Below are 22,262 nucleotides of genomic sequence, written 5' to 3' on the forward strand. Positions count from 1 at the left end.
TACAATGGGAGGCACTGTAGCTCCCAGGTCTCCATCCGAATTTCAAGATCTTGGAAATCTTTGTATAATTGTATTGAAAAGGAGTTGACTTATCGGAATTGACAAAAAAGTGAGTTTGCGAAATTTTGACCTTAACGGCCCTTTTCTCGTGACGGCAGTCTCTCTCTCTCTCTCTCTCTCTCTCTCTCTCTCTCTCTCATATATATATATATATATATATGCAGAAGTCTATTCTTAAGGAGATTTGTTTAGTCTAAAAATGTCCACGATCAACCACCCATCCTAAGAAGTCAATCGAATGAAATAGTAGAGATCGATTGCTTTAGTTTGATTACTAAGTTGTCGGACAATTTCCAAGTTGTAACACATTCAGTCTTTTAAGAGGCATTATCCTTTGAAAATACTACAGACCAAATGAGAAGTTGAATCCGCTTGTGGCCTTTTGACTTGGTCCAAATCCTCTTGAACCTGAAACAAAATAGAGCAGAACTCTTCGAAAGTTTATTTGTACTTTAAATAAAATTGATCTTGTACGTTACAGATGATCAGATTCACATATAACTATATCATTAAACTAGTTAATATATATATATATATATATATATATATATATATATATATATATATATATATATATATATATATATATATATATATATACATACATACAAGTTTTTTATTGGGAGGGGGGAGGGTGCGTCTAGGATACTGCCTCTTGTTAAATCCACATAGAATATTACTATTTTAAAATAGCAAATAGCAAGAATAGGAGTTTAATAGCCTGTAGTCATCCGTACTTGATTTTTTCTGAAGTAATTGTCAATTTAAAACATCATATGGAAAGATTGAATAGGGCAAATGGAACCAATCAAGCACAACCGGCAATTGAATGTGCGCTCCAACACAAAAACATTCAACTTCGCACGAAAACGTAATGTAATTATTCCGAGTATTCTCTCAGGGTAGGAATGGCCGGCGACTGTTGTGTGGTCTTTGGTAGCACGGGATTTTTACCAACAGTCCAAGACTCGTTTCCATTTAAATGGACGCACTTAATGTAATGTCTACAATGTACGTGTTCTTGACAACATAAAAACTTGTCAAGCGTACAACTGCAGGTGGATCTATCAGCTGTTTAATTTGCTATTGGGGAATTACACATTTCGAAACCTCTAAGCCTGGTGACATTACACGCAAAGGTTTCCATAATTGTTTACTTTATTCCAATATTTTGCCTTGCGGATTGATCGTGGGCTGACTTGAGTGTGTTGAACACTGGCGAGGATTCCCTTGTTCTGACGGAATTTAAAACCGGGTAGGTTCACGTTTCCTTTATTAGATTCCTCAATCGATATTTATCATGTCTATATTATTTCTTATTTACCTGTGTTAACATCATGCCAAAAGCAAGCCAACTCTTCTTTCATGTTTTTAAGTGATACAGTTCAGCAGCATGACTTGTTTGACTTGTATGACTTGCCCAGCATGATTTATACGGACGAGAGGGGGCAGTGTTAAGTCAACATGGGAAGTTCTGCGGGGAAATCATCGTCATCTGGAATCAGGTTCGTTTATGCAACTTTCATTTTTGCTCCTCATATGTTTTAGCATGAATGAATATACATGTATGTACTAGTATGTACTTTTTTGCTTTCCATTGCCAGTGATTCCAAGAAGAGTATCGCCCAAGACAAAAAGGATACTCAACATCCAGCATCTCACCCTATATCGAACGGAAACACTGAGAGAAAATCGCCGTCGGAGGATGTTACAGTGTCCAAGAAAACAGAGAATGGGGATAGTATTACGAACACTAGACATGATCGACCAAAGACCAGCAGGGAGAGGGTTAACATGGGGAGGGAGAAAACGATAGTGCCGAAAGAGAAGCCTCCTAAACTTCGCCACGAAAAGACCGGGATGATGAAGAGAGAGAAGACAATGGGGCTGACGAGACAGAAGACGATGATAAACGACAAAGTGTTCAAGGGCAAGAAAAAGCTGACCAAAACTGTCTCCAACGCTGATCTGGCATCTGGGTCGCAGAAATCTAGCGTGAATGCGATTCTGATGGGCAGTCTGACGGGTGATCTGCCGTCAACGTCTAAAATCGTTCGAATATTTACCAGTAGTACATTTAAAGGCAAGAATAGTAGAGAGAGAGAGAGAGAGAGAGAGAGAGAGAGATTTATTTCATGCAACTGAAAAGGTACACTGACCAGGTAGATTTGATGGCGGTGCTTATTTTCTCGGTCTTTAAAATAGTTACTCAAACATGCATCTTTCATCCAATTGCGACACAAACTCAACACCATATTATATTTAGTTATTTGAATGGTTATCCAATTTTTGAGAAATGAACAGCTTCATATAACACAAATTTAAATTTAATTGGTTTGACTGTTTATAAATTACCCTCCAGAGAGGTATATTGATGCCTAGGGCTATTCTTATATGTGAATTTAATATGAAATTAATCTGTGTCGTCTTTTAAATATACTGGAAAGGAAATATTAAGTCAATCACGTGATAAGTTTCAGTCGATTTTATAGATCAGATTGGAATTATAGATGAACGGCAAGAATTTAAGCTATTCCTATTAAGTGAGAAAGCCGAAAGAAAGAATCTGTGACTTACTCTTGTTTGTAAATCTAACAGAACACACCATCCGCAAATAGAAAAAACCCAGCAAACGACGAAGGAATATCGCATTCATAACTTTAACAAACAAATATCTCGAAAGGTACTCATGCGATCGCAGTAAAGTCTTTAGAATGTTACCCATTAAGATAGATCTTCAAACTATCAATTTCTGCATGACATTGCAGGTACCCTTTCATAAATTTCGTTATGATATACATGTAATTATAACCCGAATTTATAGTGAAGCTAAGATATAATATTGATATCAAATATTTTTATATAGACACAGAGAAGGAGAGAAACATGTGGATGACGGACGCCTACCCTAAAATCAAACTGTTCTGTCAGGAGCTGGGGTACGAGTTCCAGGTGGTGGACATGCGCTGGGGGGTGAGAAACGAGAGCGTGGACGAGCACAACGGCACGGAGATGTGTTTGCGGGAGGTGCAGCAGTGTCAGAGGCTCTCCACCGGGCCTAACTTCATAGTCAGTACCTATACATAGTCCATAACTTGAATGCTCTTACATAACTCATCACAGGGCCAAGCCCGTTTTGACATTAATTTCAATGTAACTATAAATCTTTATATACGGTTAATTGAAATTAATGTCAAAACGGGCTTGGACCCTGTGGAACCAGGGACGTATACTGATAGATTTTGATACGATACATTGATCATAAAAGGAGGAAGCGCTCGTGTACACCTTAAGGGCTTAAAATACACCGGTAGGTGAGGTGCTATTTTACGGAGATATTACAAAAGGTGTATCCCTACCACGAATAAAACGAGTGGTATAAATCTTCTCTGTAATTGTGGTTTTTTGTAAAAATAAAAACCGTTAAAGGTACGAATTTTCAATGAGGGTAGTAGGGTGCATATATCAAAGATTAAGTACATACTAAATAAAAAAAAGAGAAATTACGACTTTTTTTTGCCAACTTGATATTGGGGCTGTATTTCATATTGCCCTTTTAATGAGCGTAAACTAAAAAATAATTTATTGCCTTGTTTTCAAGTGATAGTTCATTGGTAAAATTGACATTCCCCCATTTTCTTTCAGTCAATGCTGTCACACAGATATGGGTACAGAAATTTGCCGAGGGTTGTAGAAGCCTCAGAGTTTGAGAAACTAGTTGAAGTTGTTGATTCGGACTCTAAAAAGGTCTTGCTGAAGTAAGAACAATCAGTTTTAAAATATATGAACGTGCCTCTGCGTTGTTTTGGGAAAATTAGCAGTTTTTAATACTGAAAAAAGGAAGTCCAAATGAATTTTTTAAAAAATAATGCAATATGCTAATTCCCTTCCAATTGGCTATGGAATTATTTTTTCTGAAATGCACTAATTTTGTACATGTATGTCTAATCAATAGTTCAATTTAAAGGTGGTACAAACGCGACGAGAATGCAGTACCCCCAGTTTATGCTCTTACACAAATAAGCAAGTTCCTACCAGATTTCCTTTCAACGGATGCCAAAAAGATGCGAGCAGCCAGCAATCAGTTTTGGGAGGAGAATGACATCATGCAGAATGCTTTAGAGACGGCAGCTAGTCAGGTTTTGGGGCCTGAGCAAGCCAGAAAATATGTCATATCAGGTACACCCCATAACCATCTGTAGTTAATTGTGTGACCATCAATAACATATTATAAAGATGATATTAGATCAAAATTTAAAAAAAATATTTATCAAATACACATACTTTACTCAAGATAACAGGGGCCACAAGAGCCGATATGACATGTCTTATAATATACAGCAGATTTAAGTTAGTGATAAACTTTACATTCATGAACCATCAGCATTCCACTCATCACACATAAATCTGAAATCAATATTAGAAATTATGGAATTGAATTCAAAACACCAGGTTTTGATTTGAGTTTTTATATGCATTAAGTAGTACAAGAGGGACTAATTTCATTCTCATTTTCCTTAAGTCACTGAAAAGGAGACAGAGATGGGCATATTGGAAGCTGCCGATCCAGAGGCTCACTGTCTGTGGTTTAGAAGAAGAATTAAAGGCATTGAAGATTTGGAGCCAGCACCTATTGTATCCCACTATATAGGTACATGAACATACAATAGATGTTAGGAAATGATTTACTGTATCATGTGTATTATAAATTGGGCAACATACAGTGTGTGCTCACTGCTGGACATTATGTACAAAAAACTTGGTACAAAATTAAATGCCTCTGTTTTAACTGTTCGTGACAACTATTTTGCCCACTCATTCCAGCATAAAGCAGAAAACATTCTTTCTTGTTGCAAAAGCAACATTTACAAAAGAGTTGAAGTATGAGTACAATATCTATCACCAATCATTTCCTTTTTTTGAAAATTTTAGACAGTAATGGCCCTGAAGAAAAATGGAGGAAAAATAGAAGTTTGTTGAAGGAGTTGTGTGACGAAAAGATTCCCAAGGTTCTTCCTGCCAAAAATATTTGTCAGTATGATGTTGAATGGAAACAAGGTAATTCTATTTACTTATAAACGTCTATCTCCATATAATCTTTCTCTTCTTTAAAAAAATAAAATACTTTCAAATCAAAACGCAAGATTAGAAGAATTTTACAAATAAGAATAAGGTTTATTAAGATCAATATTAAACATTTTTAGACAATACTGGTTGATTACTTTAACATAATTCATTTCATTATGGGGTTCATCCGCACAATATTTTCTGGGAAATTGTCACTCAAAATGATTCCCTTTTCTCTGTCTGTGTCCAGCTCTTCAATAAATCCAAACCAGTAAATGACCATACCAGGACCAAACCTATTCCAGTAACTCCAGAACTGATCCTTCAAATAACCCCTGTGACTATACTCATCCCCAAACGAGGCTTTGCTTTCTATCCAATTAATTACATGACCATCAACACTAAATGGAACTTCTAATTTAACATCAGGAGTTTTATCAAAACCTCTAGTTCTCATCTGATCTTCTCCGATGTACGCCAAATTGAGTGAATCCAATATTCTGTTTAGTTTACATTCATGCTCATGTCCAATGGATTGTTTTATGTTGTCCACGTGTGGGCCGTAATGATCATCACTAACTAAACACCCATGAATTTCTGAAGCCAGCATTGGGTCATTAATAAGCGTATTGTCTTTCATTAACTTTGTAACATAGCTCCTGGGTGGATTTTCTCCGCCATATTTGGTTGATGACAAATATCTTTCAAGAATCATTCTTGCTAACAACGCCGGAGACAGTTCTATCCCATTAGCTATTTTTAATAATATATGTCTCTCTTTATTTTGAACTCCTTCTAAGTATTGTTCATAGTACATCTCCATTTTCATAGGATTGTAATGGATATGATGTGTTTTCCTCATTTTCTTTTGATAATCTTGAGCGTATATACTTCCAATCGTAGATATAGAAAAGTCGGGAAATTCCTTCACAATGAGCGGTAAGCAATCCCGAGAATTGTGCTTGTGCATAATTTCAATAATCGTGTTGTACACGGAGAGTTTCATCCTCACTAATTTTACACGCTTAAACACTCGTTTGATTACCCGCCACCGTGTACTTTCGTTTTCAAACTGATCTTTGTCACAGGAGTGCTTGATTTGAAAAAAATTTAGTAATTTGTACATAATGTTATTCGAAAAAAGGCATAACATTCCGAGTCTCATTCTTAAAAAGGATTGTCTTACTTCAAACTTTTTAGCGTGTTATAAATAGAAATAACAATTAAATTAGCTCTCCTTTAATCTTTATCTGTAACTTATTGGAGAGAGAAATTTATTAGAATTTATAGTGTTTCTTCATTATGACTTTTGAAGGAATCGACGCAAACGACCCAGGACATAAGAACTATTTATCAAAGATGACCTCAGATTTCACGAACAGAATGATCACAATGATCCATGATGCGGTAGAGGAGAGAAGGAGGTCAGAGACCGGGGATAATTTAACCCACGAAGTCGTAAATCACACCATTTTCTGCAAAAACAAGCTTGAAAATTTTTACGGAAGGGAAAAAGCACAAGAGGTTCAATATCATTATGAACTTTTTACACCATTTAAAGTTTTACTTTTAGTGTATCATATCACGATTCAAACATGAAAACAGAAAAATACTAGAAAAAAATCAAAATGCTTCTGTTACCTGTGTGTCACATGCAGAAGTACATGTATAATCTGCCCCCCCCCCCCCCCCCCCCCCCAGGAAAATTCAGATTTCATAAATTTAGCCTACATAGAAGAATTGCCGAATATAGACCTCGGATCCCCCCCCCCCACCCGGGGAAAATTTTCTGGATCCGGGCAAGTATAGCCGAAGAACGCGAGCACTCCATAGTTCTTTAGATACTGGAGTGGAGGGGTTATTTTCTTTTAATTTTATTACCAAAAAACCGCATGTGCATAGTTTCAAGTAGACCTTTTTATAATAGCTCTGTCTGCTACAACTGTAACATACTGTTTGAAAGGTATATTTTTCAAAATGAAATGTTAAAAAAAATCACATTTGACATATAACATTGTTACTTTTAATCGTCGTTGCATAAGTGCTCACTTTTAAATTGATGATAATTTCAAACCACAGAGAATCCGTGAGTACCTCAATAACGACAGCTCCGATATTCTAGCGATTCACGGGCCTTCTGGAAGTGGGAAGACAACTCTAATGGCGAAGGCAGTGGAAATCGCCACAACAATGAAATCCACGGCCTCTGTCTTCAGGTACAGACTTTTCAGAGAAACGTTGAATAAAGGATTGAATAAAAGGGAGTTTTATTTCTTTTTTTTTTCTTTTTCAAAGATTTGTTGGAACAACTCCCGGAAGTTCGAACATAACCGCGCTTTTAGAGAGTCTCACAAGGCAGATAACTCTTATTTACCAAGAGGACCTTAAAGTATCCGAAGTGAGATATTTTCATCAACTACTTAGAAACACCTTAAATGCAAATTGATAACGTATTTTTTAATTCATTTTATATGATTTTTTTTTTTGGATTAAATTTTAATTTTGTTGCTGTATTATTAAACTTTTTATTCCTATACAGCAGTAGTGTAGCTTGTATTATAACAGATTCACTGACCGCGTTCTGTTAAAATTAAATTTACAATAAGCAGAATAGTAAAGCATTACCGAATGTAATTCTGATTTCAGGAATTACGGGAACTTGTTGAGCAGTTCGAACACGTCCTTGACTACGCGCGCGCTGAGCGCCCTCTGGTGGTGTTGATAGATTCGCTTGACCAGCTGGATCCAGCTAACAATGCGCGGAATCTCTTCTGGCTGCCTACACATCTTCCATCTTACGTAAAAATTATTGTGTCTACATTAGAAGAAGATATGTACGAGTGCTTCCCTATGCTTAAGGTAAGTTTTGACATATACTTAGTCTAATGATTTTGAATAATTATTCACCCAATAACGTATTTACATGTATACGGATATATAAATACAGAACCAATAACAAATTTACTTTAGACGATGTTAAAACAAGCAAAATGTCAACTTGAAACTAGTAAGAAAATCTGAAAAAAAGTCAAAAGGGGAAAACATAAAATGTTGATTGATATGCTAATAATTGCAATTAGTAAGTAAAATGATATAACTTAAGGCTTTTTAAGTAGTTATACGCAAGATACAAAACGTTGCAAACACAGTTGTGCAATGTTAATTTTAAAATCTGCATTTAAACCTTAAATAAATAACTTTATCAGGGCTTCCTACCTCCAGAGAGTCTTTTCTCCATACCAAAGTTACCAAAAAGCGATGCTAGAGGCATTGTGGATCACTGGCTGAAAAGGAAAGAACGGTGTCTGACACAAAAGCAGATGGACATAGTACTGAAGGCGTTTGAGAAATGCCCTCTGCCACTCTATCTGAAAATGTCTCTAGATGAAGCTTGTCGCTGGAATTCATTTTCTCCGGAATCAGAAACGGTTCTGGAAACTACAATTCGCAAGAGCATCGACGCCCTTTTCCAACGTCTCGAAAAGTCTCACGGATATTTAATGATGTCTCGATCTATGGGATATCTTACGACTGGTCAGTAGATCGCTTTATTTCAGTTGGTCTTGCTGACTTGTTGGTTTGACATGTTCAATAAAAGTATTGTTTTTAAATGTACAGCAAGAAATGGGCTATCTGAGTCAGAGTTAGAAGACATCTTGTCATGTGATGATGACGTACTAAATGACGTGTACCAATTTTGGAAACCACCGCTTCGTCGTCTACCGCCTCTATTGATGGCGAGACTTAGAACTGATCTTCAACAATATCTTGGTATATTTTTGTACTCTTTATTTTTTTTTTATTTCAATCACGTTGTGCCATAAAGTGAACTGAACTGAAATATCAGGCATCCAAAGTTAAAAAGGCAGTAAACTTACCCCAAAATCCACAAAAGAATTCCTTAATAATTTGCTGCCTCACCAGAGGAAGAAGGGTTAGGCAGATCAGGTGTAAAAATTATTGAAGGAACATATTAACTTAAAACTATTGTGATAGATATAAAAAAAATATATATATCAAAACAAATTTATACTACAGATATTAACAATTAACTATGAAAATATAGTATTACATTGAACAAAAAAGTATTGGCTATTTGAGTATGTTGTTTACTATGGTATCTGATGGTCTGTGCAGTGGAGAGAGGTGCAGACAATGTGACAGTTACAAGCTGGTACCACAGACAGTTTGTAGAGGCTGCCGAATCCAGATATTGTACCAAAGACACGGTCAAATTCCTACACAGTCAGCTGGCGGATTTCTTTGACGGAAAATGGGCCAATGGTATGAACAGCCTACACGTTAATTTATATCATTTAATGCCACTGCATTAATTCAGCGGCTCATATGATATCTCTAATATTTTAGGAAAGAAAAAACCGTATAAAGACAAAGATGGGAATGTCAATGAGGAGGAGCGCTGCGTAATGTCGCAGCCATTAATGTACGGAGATGCATACAATCTGCGCAAATTGAACAATCTTCCTTATCATCTGATTCATGCGGGTGACGTTGAAGCACTTAAAGAAAAATGTTTAAGCAATTACGAATTTCTGCAGCACAAACTGTTGGCAACCTCATGCAGGTACTGATTATCTTTATCTCCGATCACCAATTGTTCTAATCAGATTTTTTTCCTGTAATATGTCCTTATACAAGTATTTGGGATAACACTTTTATTGCTAATTTTCTTCCGCCATTTGTAGAGAAGTTATTGACGATTTTGACCTGGCAAGACGTAAGTTTCCAAAAGAAAAGGTCCTGGACCTGATTGGAGGAGCCTGTCAGTTGTCAGAAGATGACGTCATATATGACCCGCTTATGTTCCCTTCTCAAATGATAGACCGTCTTACAAATGAACAGGTACGTAATGGACTTTATTGAATTCATTTATAAACTTTATAAGAACAATTCAAATTAAATATTCTCTCTGCTTGCATAACAGATTGAAAAAAATTTATTTTCATTTTAAAAACTGAAATAAATATTTCAATAAAATTAAAAAAAACAAAACTTAATTATAATAATAGATTGTTGAGGACTTCGTAAAGCAATGTATGGCCTGCAATCATCCACATATCCGCCCCAATCAAGAAGTTTTAATCAAGCCAGGAGGGCAGATGCGACACGCTATGGCTGGGCATAGAGGGGCGCTAAAGTCTCTGGACCTGAAAAAGGATGGGAAAGTCGCAGTCACTTGTAAGTTTACTTGAATAGTATCTTCACGGATAATCGAACGAATTAAGAATTTTCAAAACCACATGATGTATAATGTAGAGGTTTTAATCATATTTTTATCGTTTTAGGTTGTCAGTTTGGAGATGAAATTCGAACTTGGGATGTCGCGCGTGGAAAACTAATACGCACATATGATGGACCGGACCATAATCCGTTCTCTGTTCATTATGTAAACAATGATACAATGATCCTCATTAATTACATATCAAGCATTAAAGCTATAAAAGAATCGGGAGATGTAATATATACCATTCAACCCAAATCTGATAAATCTATAATGGTTGTGGGAGGAGCCGGAAACACGTGGTTAGGGGTTTTTCATGACCAATCGGTGGACTTGTATGATGCAAAAACTGGTGAATTAAAGCACGAAATCGTCAACAAAAGCATGGGGGATCTAAATTTTGGAACAGATGGACTTGTGAAAGGTATTGTATAGTTAAGGGTTATTTGTATACAATTTATAGTACCGGTATCTTACTAGGTTTATGCCTTCGTAAACAACATTAAATATGAAGTTATTATACTTCATGATATCTTTACCGAATACTGTGGTTTCATTAATATTCAAGGGTATCGATTTTCGTTGTTAAAGTGAAAAACACAGTTTCAAGGAAACGTAAATTCGTGCCCCATGATCCTATCAATACAAAATGTTAGTAGAAATTGCACACCAATAAACATTTATTTTCACTGATAAACTTAACAGCGATATCCACGAAAATTAGTATTCAACAAATATTGACGAAACTACGGTATTTAATCAATCAGTAATTAAAATTAAATTGCAATTCTAACATAGTTCATTTTCTTGCCACTTGTCTTTGACGCAGCCACAAAATGCTGCATTTGAATTGTTGCCTGAAGCAAACAGTCAATGAAACATTAGCTTTGGGACAATTCCATATCACTTGCAATCTGCATGTATAATTATTTTTTCTGATATTATCAGTATTTACTGTTCTGATTTGGTATTTTACAGTCACTGTAAGACCTAGTTACTACTATAATGGTAAGAGGTATAAGTTGTACTTCAACAGCTTTTTGATATTGCTTTGATGTTGTTAATTTTTGTAAAAGTTAATCACTTATAATTTTGCTACACTTTAAACAATTTTCGATGGTTAGCTTGAGCGTCCACATTTATAATGATTTTATGATAAACGTTTGGATAACCAACAAAGACTGCAAAGCAACACACTGATTCTTGAACTAATTTGGTCAGGTGAAATGTAAATTTATCAATTATCACGAAATAAATTTCAACTGCATCGCCCCTGAATTAATTTTTTCGATGTAACACTAAATAAGCAGCAACTGCTTGATAAATATTCAATCAAATATTTGAATGCTATCGTTGATAACCCTTGCCAAGAGCTCTCCTTAAAGAGTTTAATTATTTAATATTTTGTATCATACCAGTTTAGATTCTGACAAGATTTTTGTAGCTTAATTAGCGAAGAATAATGCTTTTTAAAACGTAAAATGTGATTTTTGCTATATTGCTTAAAATATTTTAGAATGTTTTTTTTCTCTCTTACATACACATAAGTAATAAGTACTGATTTATTTATGAATGAGTTTCAAATATACTACTATAATTTACAGAAGCATAAAGAAAGGCTTTTAAAATACTATATTTTTAGGTGCTGTTTGACGATTTCTCTTTTAAAATTAATGAGATATATTTATGTATAGCATTGTATTTTTGGTACAAACCAAGTTTAGGATTAGTAAGTATTGTCTCGTTTTACTGGATTATCTAGTATATATATGTTTAGCTGATAGAATCGGTTTTGTGTAATTATTACCTTAATAATTGGAATTAATGTACCTTTTGTATTGGAAAGATACAACTAACATACGACTCTTTTTACTTTATTTTTGTATTTAACAGGATCCGATAATTACATGGTAGTAACCGATTCCACGCAACAACACATATCGGTGTTTAGCCTGAAACAGAAAACGTTCGTCTGCACCCGCCAAGTGTTCACTGATGACGCCAAAGGTGACCCCCTAACGGTGGACGCCATGGCGATTTCTGCTGACGAGCGTCAAGTGTTTTACTGCGATTGCTACACGAACGACCTTCACATTGCTGACATCAATACTCTGAAGGATGTGAAAGTGCATAAAGGTCAGCGGGGTTCATACTAAAAGAACATGCTGTAGTAAACATGTATCTGAACTTTGATAATTCTTCGAGAATCGCTTGATAATTCGATTATTTTGATTTATCCATGGATAAAATGTATTCAGAAATTGGCAAACATTTTAACAAAACAATATCTAAATTTCCACGTATTTTGAATGTGACTGTTTTATTCATACTAAAATAACATGCCAAAGTATGCATACATGTATATCTGAAACTTGGTAATTTTTCGAGAACCGCTTGCAATTGATAATTAGATTGTTCTAATTCACCCATTGATAAAATGTCCGTATCTAGAAATTGGCAACCATTTTAACTAAAATAGAACTAAGGTTCAACGTATTTGGAAGTGATTCTGTTAAGGTATAATAGCCCTAGAGCGACACACTTCTATTTGTCTGGATTTAATTTTCTTTTACAAACGATTTACCATGTTTTCGAATAGAATTTAGGTTAACCAAAAATGAAATTGTATATGAACTTCAAAATTATTTTTTATAGGTAAAAACGATGATTACACCCTTAACTACCATGCTTTCAAAGACGGAAAGTCATTGTACTGTATGTCCAATAGAGATATCTTAATATGGGACCTAAAAACGGGAGCACGGAAGTATATATTGGAGCATTCTTGTAATATTACGGATGCGAAGACTGTTGATTTTAAGACAATGGTTACCATCACTGAAGACAAAGTTGTTTATTTATGGGACATGACTCGTCCAGAGAAGAGGGGACACAAGGAAAAATTCAACATAGGGAACAATGTTTGGTATATTTTCTTGCTATACAGAACATTGCGTTGCTATAAGAATCGATAATCCATATTCATGAACACGTCTGTTCTTCATCGTAAGAAAAAGGAAAATTTATTTTAGATCTACTTAAATTATCAGGCCGCATTATAAAGTATCCAAGTTTTGTTCTTGTTGTAATATAGAACGTTAATGTTTTCTGAATTTGGCACATGTCCGAAAAATTATTTATTAGAAAGAACATTACAAAAAATCATTTAATTCTAATTCCAAATTAACTTTATTTATTCTCAGGAACATCATTACGCTGCCGAATAGTAGATACGTGGCGGCATTGTTCAAACAAACGAGTAATCACACAAACGACTTTGGTTTGATAGTCTATGACCTTGTTGACATGAAAATCGTGCGGCAAGCAAACCTCGTAAGTAACCATAAAAACTTTCAGCCTCATACGTATTCCTACAGTTTAACATTTACCATTACCAAACTTAGCAAACCTACGGAGTTCAATGGTTAGAAATGGGACCATTACTTTTTTTAGATGGAGACACCGGGGGTGTTCGAATTGATCGATGACGAACACGTGCTTTTAAACATGGGGAGCAACAAGATTAAAATAGTCAATTTGAACACAATGACCGTGGTGCACACATTCCAAGGAAAGATCCCAAGATCCAGCGAACCCCAGGTCAATGTCATCACTGATCACAACAGTAAGTAAAGCAATTTATTTCATTGGTCAATTGTTTTGTATTCTAATTGTATGTGGTGCAATTGCTGATTTTTATGGCGTTTGTTAACTTGATAATTTAAAGATTATGTAACATGAATTATCACTTATTTTGAAATGAATTTGATATTTCTGATGATTTGAACGATTTCAAATTGTTCAAATTTATTCTTATTTAATCATTTTAGATTTGCTCGAATTCTCCAGAATATCTAATCATAAATTAGTTGAATCTTCGTAACTTAAAGACCAACTTTAAAGTTGTAAATAAAATAAACAGAAGGGCTTACATGTTGATGCAAAAAAGTTATTATATATAATAGTTTGCGGAAAGACTACAGACATTCTTGCCTATAATATATCTATCATGGAATCACATAGTCAATATTCAATGCCAAACATACCTCCAAAAACTTGCAGTCTTAAATAAATGATCTCTTTAGCTAATTACACATCGTTCTTATTTATGAAAATGACGTTGAGTGAAACTTGAAAATGTCAGCAGAGTCATTGCAGTTTTTAATGCCTTTTTACTCATATGTTTGAATTTGATATAATGATTGTTCTGAATAGAAATTGTTACGACAACGAAAGGATCGAGTCATTTGAAAGTTTATGACGTGAACCAAGAGGACACGGAGTGTATCATTCGGAACCCCTCATCCGACGAAAGCATACTCAAAATATTTGTAAGTCCATCCAGGTTTATAGCTAGATTGGTTTTTTGGCATTAACCAGATCTCAGGATATATATTGAAGACAAATGTTCTCTTTTTCTTCGTACAGACAAACAATAAAAGTTTGAAAGTTGCGGCAATGACAGACTTTAATAAAGTTATCGTTTTTGACATCAAAGATAAAACGACATCGGTTGTCATGGCATCTGATATCAAGGTCAGTGAACTAGGGGAAGTCGTTGCTGTATCGCCCTCTGGTGACAATATTGTTGTAACAGGGACCAAATCTTTCAAAATTTATGACGAGATCACTGAAGAAACCCTGGCATATATATGGGACACAAAGAAAGGTTTGAAATCGGTTTTGTCATTCACATCAATGAAATTTTTTATGTTGTGAAAATGTTTGAATAATTGTGATATTAAAAGACTTCTATTTTTGGATTTTGTTGCAAGTTTTCATAAATTTTTAGTACCACTAGCAGTAAAATGAACAGATATGAGTTTACAATATTACGATATATATCTGTTTTTATACCATAAAATACTAGTAATGAAAGAAAATATCAAAATGAAAACTTTAATCACTTTACCTACTTCGAAATAAATCATTTTAAAAGATTACAGAAACCCCATACATGTATTCATGATAGTATACATCTGTATGTCTGTGTTTTCAGGAAAACTTGTTGCACAACTACATGATAGGGAATACCAAGAAAACTATGTGTTGAAGGATAACCAGAGAGGGTTGTCAATATCAGTTGATGACGTCATGTTCATAACTGACACGTGGTTTCTGACGTCTGATGATGATTACATTATGCGAGTGTGGGACATAAATACAGGTTCGGAAGAAAATATTTACGAAAGGAAAAATAAATCTTTGAATTTTTAAGTTGTTAGTTAAGACTTTAGAAAAGCGAGTATGAATGATGTTCATTAGTACATAAACTTCAAATTGCATTAAACAAGATTCTAATCACTACAATTCATACAATAGGGTTTCCTTAATTAAATTCTTTCCAGGTGCTCTGGTCAAGCGATTGAAAGGTCACGAGTCCAACATTGAGATGTTTTCTACAACTGATGGACCTATATTTGTATCGTATGGTTGTTGGGAGGAAGAGAACGCAATTAAACTCTGGTCAATAGAGAGTTTGGAATGCATTGCTTCATTTAAACTAGACTGCACGGCAAGTATCATTTTCATGTTTTCGGGTTTAACAATTATCCATCAGAACTACAACATAACTCAAAATTTTAAAAATGATCCTTAAGCAATTAAAGTTGTAAAGTAAAGTAAAACATCCATATATTTAAGGTTGATTTTTTTTTTCATGAAGATGAAATTATTATATAGATTTGCATGTTACATATTTATATAATTTTCAATATAATCTAAAATGGCCAAGAACATCCAGCCCTTCCAAACCACCAAAAACTAAGAAGAAGCCTCAACATTTATAAAATATTTCTTGTTGAGATACATACATCTATATACACGGAAATAAATAACTGCATACTCCCTTTATCAGTTTGGAAAACTGCGGTTATGCAAGGATGGGTTAACCTTTGTGACAACAGAGGTCAATCCAGCGCGGATCATCCACTGGAAGTTGCATGGCGTAGAGGAAGTTGTGGACTTGTCTAAACAACCCGTCACATTTGGGGGGAAAGGTGAAATTAATTACCACATTTTATAAAGTTTAATTCGCATTCATAAGTTTTCATTTTATCTTGGAAAAACAATTTAAATTAAACTTTAATGGTATAAGCGTTATCAATTTTAGTTCTGGAGGTTAACCTTGACCTTCAAGCAGTCGAAGATTATGAAGGTGATCCCAATGACCCTGACTCAGATATAGACTTAAATGATGTTGACGATGATGATGAAGAGGATGAAGATGAAGACTTATGAAACATGTTACGTTTCATTAATTCAGTTTAGATGTAACTTGCGTTTATCATGCATGTATACATTTCTAACTAACAATTTTTTACAATAATTGAAAATGTGTTACTAAGCTGCAGCTGTGATACTGTTTATTACGTAATCAGGGATATTATAGTCACAAGAAAATAAACTAGAAAAGTCTGATGGTGTAAATCATCAGGCCACAGTTGCTATCAGCTTAAAATACTCTTGATTGTCGGGACGTAGTGCATCAAGATTGATATGTCCTTTATACAATTGTGATACATTTCATATTCAACTCATCTTTGTATGCTTACATATACTTAGTATGATCTCTTCATTTCTGTTCTAAATAAATTACACAGAAGATGTTTTAAAAATTCATTCATACAGCTATTTGCAAAACCGAATGTAGAATGTTTTGTATGCGTACAAGATTACACTTTCTTGATTAACATTTAAGTAAAGTGGTTGATCAACGAATTACGTACATATTACCCCCAAAAAATCAGGTATAGATTAACAATACTATACCCTTTTCTTATATTGTTTATTCCAATAACCTCTATATTTCCTTTCAAAGTATATGGCAATACGTGTATTTTGTTAGAAAAGCAGTGTTAAATGTTTATTTACTTTGAGAGAAAACATATGTATGCAGATTGCCTGCTGTTAGGTCTCTCAATGTATTCACTCAAGTAAAATACATAAGTTTGATCAGTGACCTTTGACTTGGTGACATGAAACCACTTCATTTATTTATTTAAGCAAGATTTGATTTAAATCACAAGCATCAGAAAATGTTATCTCATGGAATAAAATAATATTATAAATGCTATATTTAAGTCTCATTTCATTTGAAAAACATAAATGGGGTAAAAAAGCTGGATGATACATACTGAATTCATAATCCAACAATTTGCATACATCAACGTTAAATATAGTAAAGATCTAGTAATCAACAGGTTCATGTACAAGTGCCGGTCGTTTAGCGAACAGGAAATAAACTATTGTCATTTTGATTTTTTCAGTGTTGTTGTCTAAATACAAACAAGTTAAGGAATGGAAAAATACAAAATCATATTTTCGTTGAACGATACATTAACGTTCCATAAAGTTCATAATATGTAACTTGTTTCTAAAAAGGTGTTGCAGTCAACTAAGCAACCACTTTACACTAAAGGGATCAAAGTTTAAAACACTCAAAGAAACCCTCTCTTCCCTTCCTTGTATAACACTGTAACCTATGGTATATATGTGATACTATTGGTATCAGGAGGAGTAAACACCATGATGTCAACTGAATGGTATAAATGCAACGATCCGATCTGTGAGAAATCTATAAATACGCGCTCTCTTTGAAACTATGCGTTGTTCAATATGGTTAAGAATCAACTAACTGATGGAATGTACGGACATTATCTTCTCGCCTCTGGACTTTTGGGTGGACTCTTCCCATCCATTTTTTTATTCAATTTTGAGTGGAATTCATCACTCATCTGCATTGTCGGAAATGTTCCCTCTTCAACCAAGTTCTTGGGATCCATAGCAATTGTGGCCACCAGTCTGGCTATCTGCAAGAATAAGAACTCGTGGATTTGCAGAACGCAAGGTTCAGTGGTGGCTAAGGTGAAAATATTTGTTTTGTGGATTCTAGGAATTGTTGTTTGCACTGTTCATCAGACTGGGACCGATATCCACATCCAACTTTTTCCTGAACTAACCAAGACAATGTCCATTGTGTTCATTATTTTGCAGACGCTCTTTTTAACTGCCTGCAGTCGTTGCATTTTTTATGAAAGCCGAAAAATCAAATACATCATGTCTTTTTTCGCTGTGGTCAACATGGTAAATTGGCTAGACACGACCGTTCGCAGTAGTATATTACTGACAGAATCTAATTTGACTCAACTAACAGAGAATTCGAATTGTCCTTGCTTAATTCTGATGCATGGAAGCCCCAAGACATGTTATTTTCATGGGGAATTATATGTATTACCTTTCCACATGGAGTTTAGTATTCTAGCAGTAACCATCCTGATAGGTATTCCACAAACAAAGAAAAGAGAAAATCCACGTGATACAACATTGAACCATTTTGATACAACGTGTCGACATTTATCCCTCTCCGGAAAACAAAAGTTGTTGGTGATCATTGCAGCAACTGTTTTAAATACCCCTTTCCTTTTCTATGTAAGTGTTTATCCCACATCTTTAGCGGATGTTTTCAGTATCAATAAGATACATGTGTGGCTTGTCAGTGTTATAGGAGTCAAAATTATAATATTTGTTATGATAACAATTGCGTATCATAACTTGTACAAAATCAGTAACATTAAATATCAACCGATATATCTTAATTTCAACGATACAGCCCTAATCTTAGGTTCAGCTGCAGTAAATGCTTCCGGGGTTTTGAACTTGTTTCAAATGGACTCGAATCCTTTCACTATTACATTCCATTCTTGGTTTAATATTATTTATACTCTTTACCAAACATTTTTTATTTTATTTTTAAAATGCATTGTCATCCGGGACAAATATTCACCATTGTTGATAAGAGTAAGAATGATAGTGCTGATTCTCATTAGTTATAATATTATATATTGGGCCAAGGACTCGCTTCTTTTTCTTTCCTTTTTAAAAGACGATGTACATAACAAATTCATCAGAAGTATATTTTTCCTTTTGTACCCATCAGTATCTTTTTATCGATTTCAGTCAGCAATGGGAATGATACCATTTATATTCTAAGTATTTGCTGTGAAAGTCAAAAGATTTGAAAAGTTTTAGTCCACGCTGTCACTTGATATTAGCCATCTAAAATAAAATGTGAAAACTTTCAAAATTTAATTATCTTGTTAGTATTTTCTGTATTTAGTTATGATAACAAGAATATAACATCATGAGTATTTTAGAGAAATTATTCATTTAAGTACCGGTTAATGTCCATTTCCTTGAAACTTCGTGTGAAAACTAGAAAAGCACACGTCTCATTCAAATCTAAAGCATGATTCCGTGATATAATGACGTACAATCATGTACATCCGGTATTACAGACGCGGACTATGATACCGTTATGATCGAACAATTAATGATTGCCTTCAGATGAAATAAATAAAAACAGGATAAGACCATACCCATAGATTAAAGAAATAGAGAAAGAGTGCTCAATGAAATATTATTTGACGTTTAGAAGTTTATTTTATAGGTATTTTATTATAATAAAATATCAGCATGCATGTACAGCGGAGAGTTAGAATAAAAAGGGTAATGGGACATGTTTTCGATATTAAAATGGACATCATATTCAAATTATAAATATCGTTTTAAAATTTTCAGTTGTCTAATATATGACCATAAAATGCATATAAAACTATAGAAAGAAGAAAAAAATATGTGTTATAGCAGGATTGTTGCAACCACTATTGAAATAAAACCACTATTGAAATAAATTATTTCAATAGTGGTTGGGAATGTATTTCATTAGAAAAATCATCTTGCAACCACTATTGAAATAAAACCACTTTTGAAATAAATTATTTCAATAGTGGTTGGGAACGTTTTTCATTAGAAAAATCACTTTGCAACCACTATTGAAATACAACCAAGTAATGATTTTAATAGAGGTTGGGGCTGTATTTCATGATAAAAAACACTACTTTACAGACACCATTAAAGTTCAACTACTATTAAATTTATTTTTCTTAATCGTAGATGGGAATGAATTACTAATAAATATAACTATTTAATCACTATTATGTAACACATTTGGAAAGAAAGAAGTTTTATATCATATTTGCAAACTATTTTGAAATGCACGAAATCTAACGAATAATATCAAATACACAATTATGTTACAATTTTCACTGCTGTGTAGAAGTAAATAACCAATTATCGCAGACATGCATATTCATTTCTTTTTATCTAAAAACAATTCAAATACACAATTAAGGTACTAAAGACTTGCATATGTTACGGTAATAATAATGAAAACTGTGTATAAATGTAATTATTTTAGGATTTTCACTGTTGTGCAGAAAAAAACCAATCCTCGCAGATTAACATATAGAATTGTTTTCATATTTTTTTTTCACCTTTCTCTTTTTATAGATATATCATGTTTTATGGAAATTGTAAATTATTTCTACTAAAAGACAACGTTGTAAATTGCCAGAACCAGGATTCGAATTTATAACGAGCAGCTCAGCTGCTGACGCTTAACCCTTTTGCACTATACCTAAAGACAGAAATATAATGACAGGAAGAAAATCAATTGATAGTTCTTTTTTTTTGGGGGGGGGGGGGGGGTTGATTTGGAGAATAATTATCTAACATTATAGAGATGTTTACCTCCTTAATACGTCTACTAAGAAATGTTTGCCCTTATAGCAGATGAACAACGTCTGCATAGAATGATTTCAATATTTTTTTTTAAACTTTGAAATGTTTGGGGTACAAAAATTGAGATTTTCCATACATTAGAAAGAGACATAGCTTTCAAAGTAGTGTAACACTTTATTTCGTGTCTGCAAAGCGACACAATTTTTTTTTTTTAGATATCTTCTATTTTGTTAAAGTTTGAAAATCAAGCCACAGCCGAAAACGAAATTTTATATCATGTTGAAAATCATGAAAAATGTAAGTATTCAATTTGAAAAAAAAATAATGCATTGAAGGAGATAGTTGCGGATACATGTATACATTTTTCTGTTGAAAAATACTCTAAATTGGTGTTTTCTGCCTAATTGGTTTTAAGGAAAATAGGAAGAATTAAATTTTTATGACGTCACATTTATCCTTGTAAATATCATATCCTTTTTATTCAATTATGTATGTAATCTTTTCTTCTCTAGCTAGTTTGGGCACTTGGAACACAAATAAATACAAAAATAAAAATTGTTTTTTTAACAATCAAATTGGTTTGAATCTTTGTATTTTTGTATTTAGCATTTGGTTTGTACATAAAAGCATGGTCTGGGCTTTGTTTACCCAACAGAGTTGTGGGCTTTGAATCTTGCTTATGACTAAACGAATGACTCTCAAATTTTGGTTGATTCTTTTAAATACACCAATAAAGCATCTTTAACATCAAAACTAAAAATAAATTAATAATACTTGAAATTTTCAGTCCATATCGTGACCGTGCCGCTTTAGTACATAACTATGAAAATGAAATTTAAGGTAATTCAATATTTCAAAATGATTTTCTGACGCTTATTGAGATAATCTAAACCACTCCCATCTATAGGAGGAGAATTGTTTGTAGTATACCCCTAGATGAGGAAGTGATTGGAAGCAAAGGTCCAAAGTTGGACGTTATGTGTTCCAAATGTGTCAGAAAGTTACGAGTTTCTTATTCTTTGGAGGATGTTTGAACTTTCAACTTAATGTGGTTGTAAGATATTTCGAAAGTCATTGTATTGAAGTTATATTTTTTACTTGAAACTATCATCATTTTGTTTAAAGGTACTTCAGGAATTTGATTTAAATAGGGTATGTTATTCTATTCAACTTTTGATTTTTGAAACGGAAAAACGGTCTGTAAATACTGGTAAGTTGCTGTAATTTATTTATTATATATGCCCTAATCACATCTGATCTTACGCTGAAGGGCGCCCATAAGAAATTGACGCCGGTAGGCAATTTACGCAAG

The 22,262-nt window shown here is 33.9% G+C and overlaps 2 protein-coding genes across 3 annotated transcripts; one reads left to right on the plus strand and one right to left on the minus strand.

Annotated features, from left to right (window-relative positions):
- The first annotated feature begins 860 nt into the window (after positions 1-860).
- LOC128188736 (NACHT domain- and WD repeat-containing protein 1-like) lies at positions 861-16,978 on the plus strand. 2 transcript variants are annotated; one of them, XM_052859972.1, is made up of 29 exons: positions 861-1,565; positions 1,665-2,143; positions 2,927-3,129; positions 3,706-3,818; positions 4,028-4,239; positions 4,583-4,711; positions 4,993-5,118; positions 6,443-6,651; positions 7,207-7,343; positions 7,423-7,525; positions 7,774-7,986; positions 8,334-8,661; positions 8,746-8,898; positions 9,265-9,411; positions 9,496-9,712; positions 9,834-9,990; positions 10,158-10,326; positions 10,434-10,793; positions 11,348-11,377; positions 12,263-12,505; positions 13,025-13,295; positions 13,573-13,702; positions 13,823-13,994; positions 14,585-14,700; positions 14,798-15,038; positions 15,369-15,536; positions 15,718-15,884; positions 16,227-16,368; positions 16,482-16,978. In XM_052859972.1, the coding sequence occupies exons 1-29, from the start codon at positions 1,525-1,527 to the stop codon at positions 16,607-16,609; spliced, it is 5,304 nt and encodes a 1,767-aa protein (XP_052715932.1). In that variant the 5' UTR covers positions 861-1,524; the 3' UTR covers positions 16,610-16,978. The 2 variants fall into 2 exon arrangements, with proteins under 2 accessions (XP_052715932.1, XP_052715934.1); XM_052859974.1 differs by lacking the exon at positions 11,348-11,377.
- LOC128188737 (CDAN1-interacting nuclease 1-like) lies at positions 5,215-6,212 on the minus strand. The gene has a single exon (XM_052859975.1). The coding sequence runs from the start codon at positions 6,131-6,133 to the stop codon at positions 5,294-5,296; it is 840 nt and encodes a 279-aa protein (XP_052715935.1). The 5' UTR covers positions 6,134-6,212; the 3' UTR covers positions 5,215-5,293.
- Positions 16,979-22,262: the final 5,284 nt, after the last annotated feature.

Source organism: Crassostrea angulata, chromosome 6 (genome assembly GCF_025612915.1).
Source record: "Crassostrea angulata isolate pt1a10 chromosome 6, ASM2561291v2, whole genome shotgun sequence".
Lineage (NCBI taxonomy): Eukaryota > Metazoa > Mollusca > Bivalvia > Ostreida > Ostreidae > Magallana > Magallana angulata.

Coding starts and splice junctions, on each gene's coding strand:
- LOC128188737 (XM_052859975.1), bottom strand. CDS start 6,133: ATGAAACTCTCCGTGTACAACACGATTATTGAAATTATGCACAAGCAC.
- LOC128188736 (XM_052859972.1), top strand. CDS start 1,525: ATGGGAAGTTCTGCGGGGAAATCATCGTCATCTGGAATCAG. Junction 1,566..1,664: donor TCATCGTCATCTGGAATCAG/GTTCGTTTATGC, acceptor TTCCATTGCCAG/TGATTCCAAGAAGAGTATCG. Junction 4,712..4,992: donor TATTGTATCCCACTATATAG/GTACATGAACAT, acceptor TGAAAATTTTAG/ACAGTAATGGCCCTGAAGAA.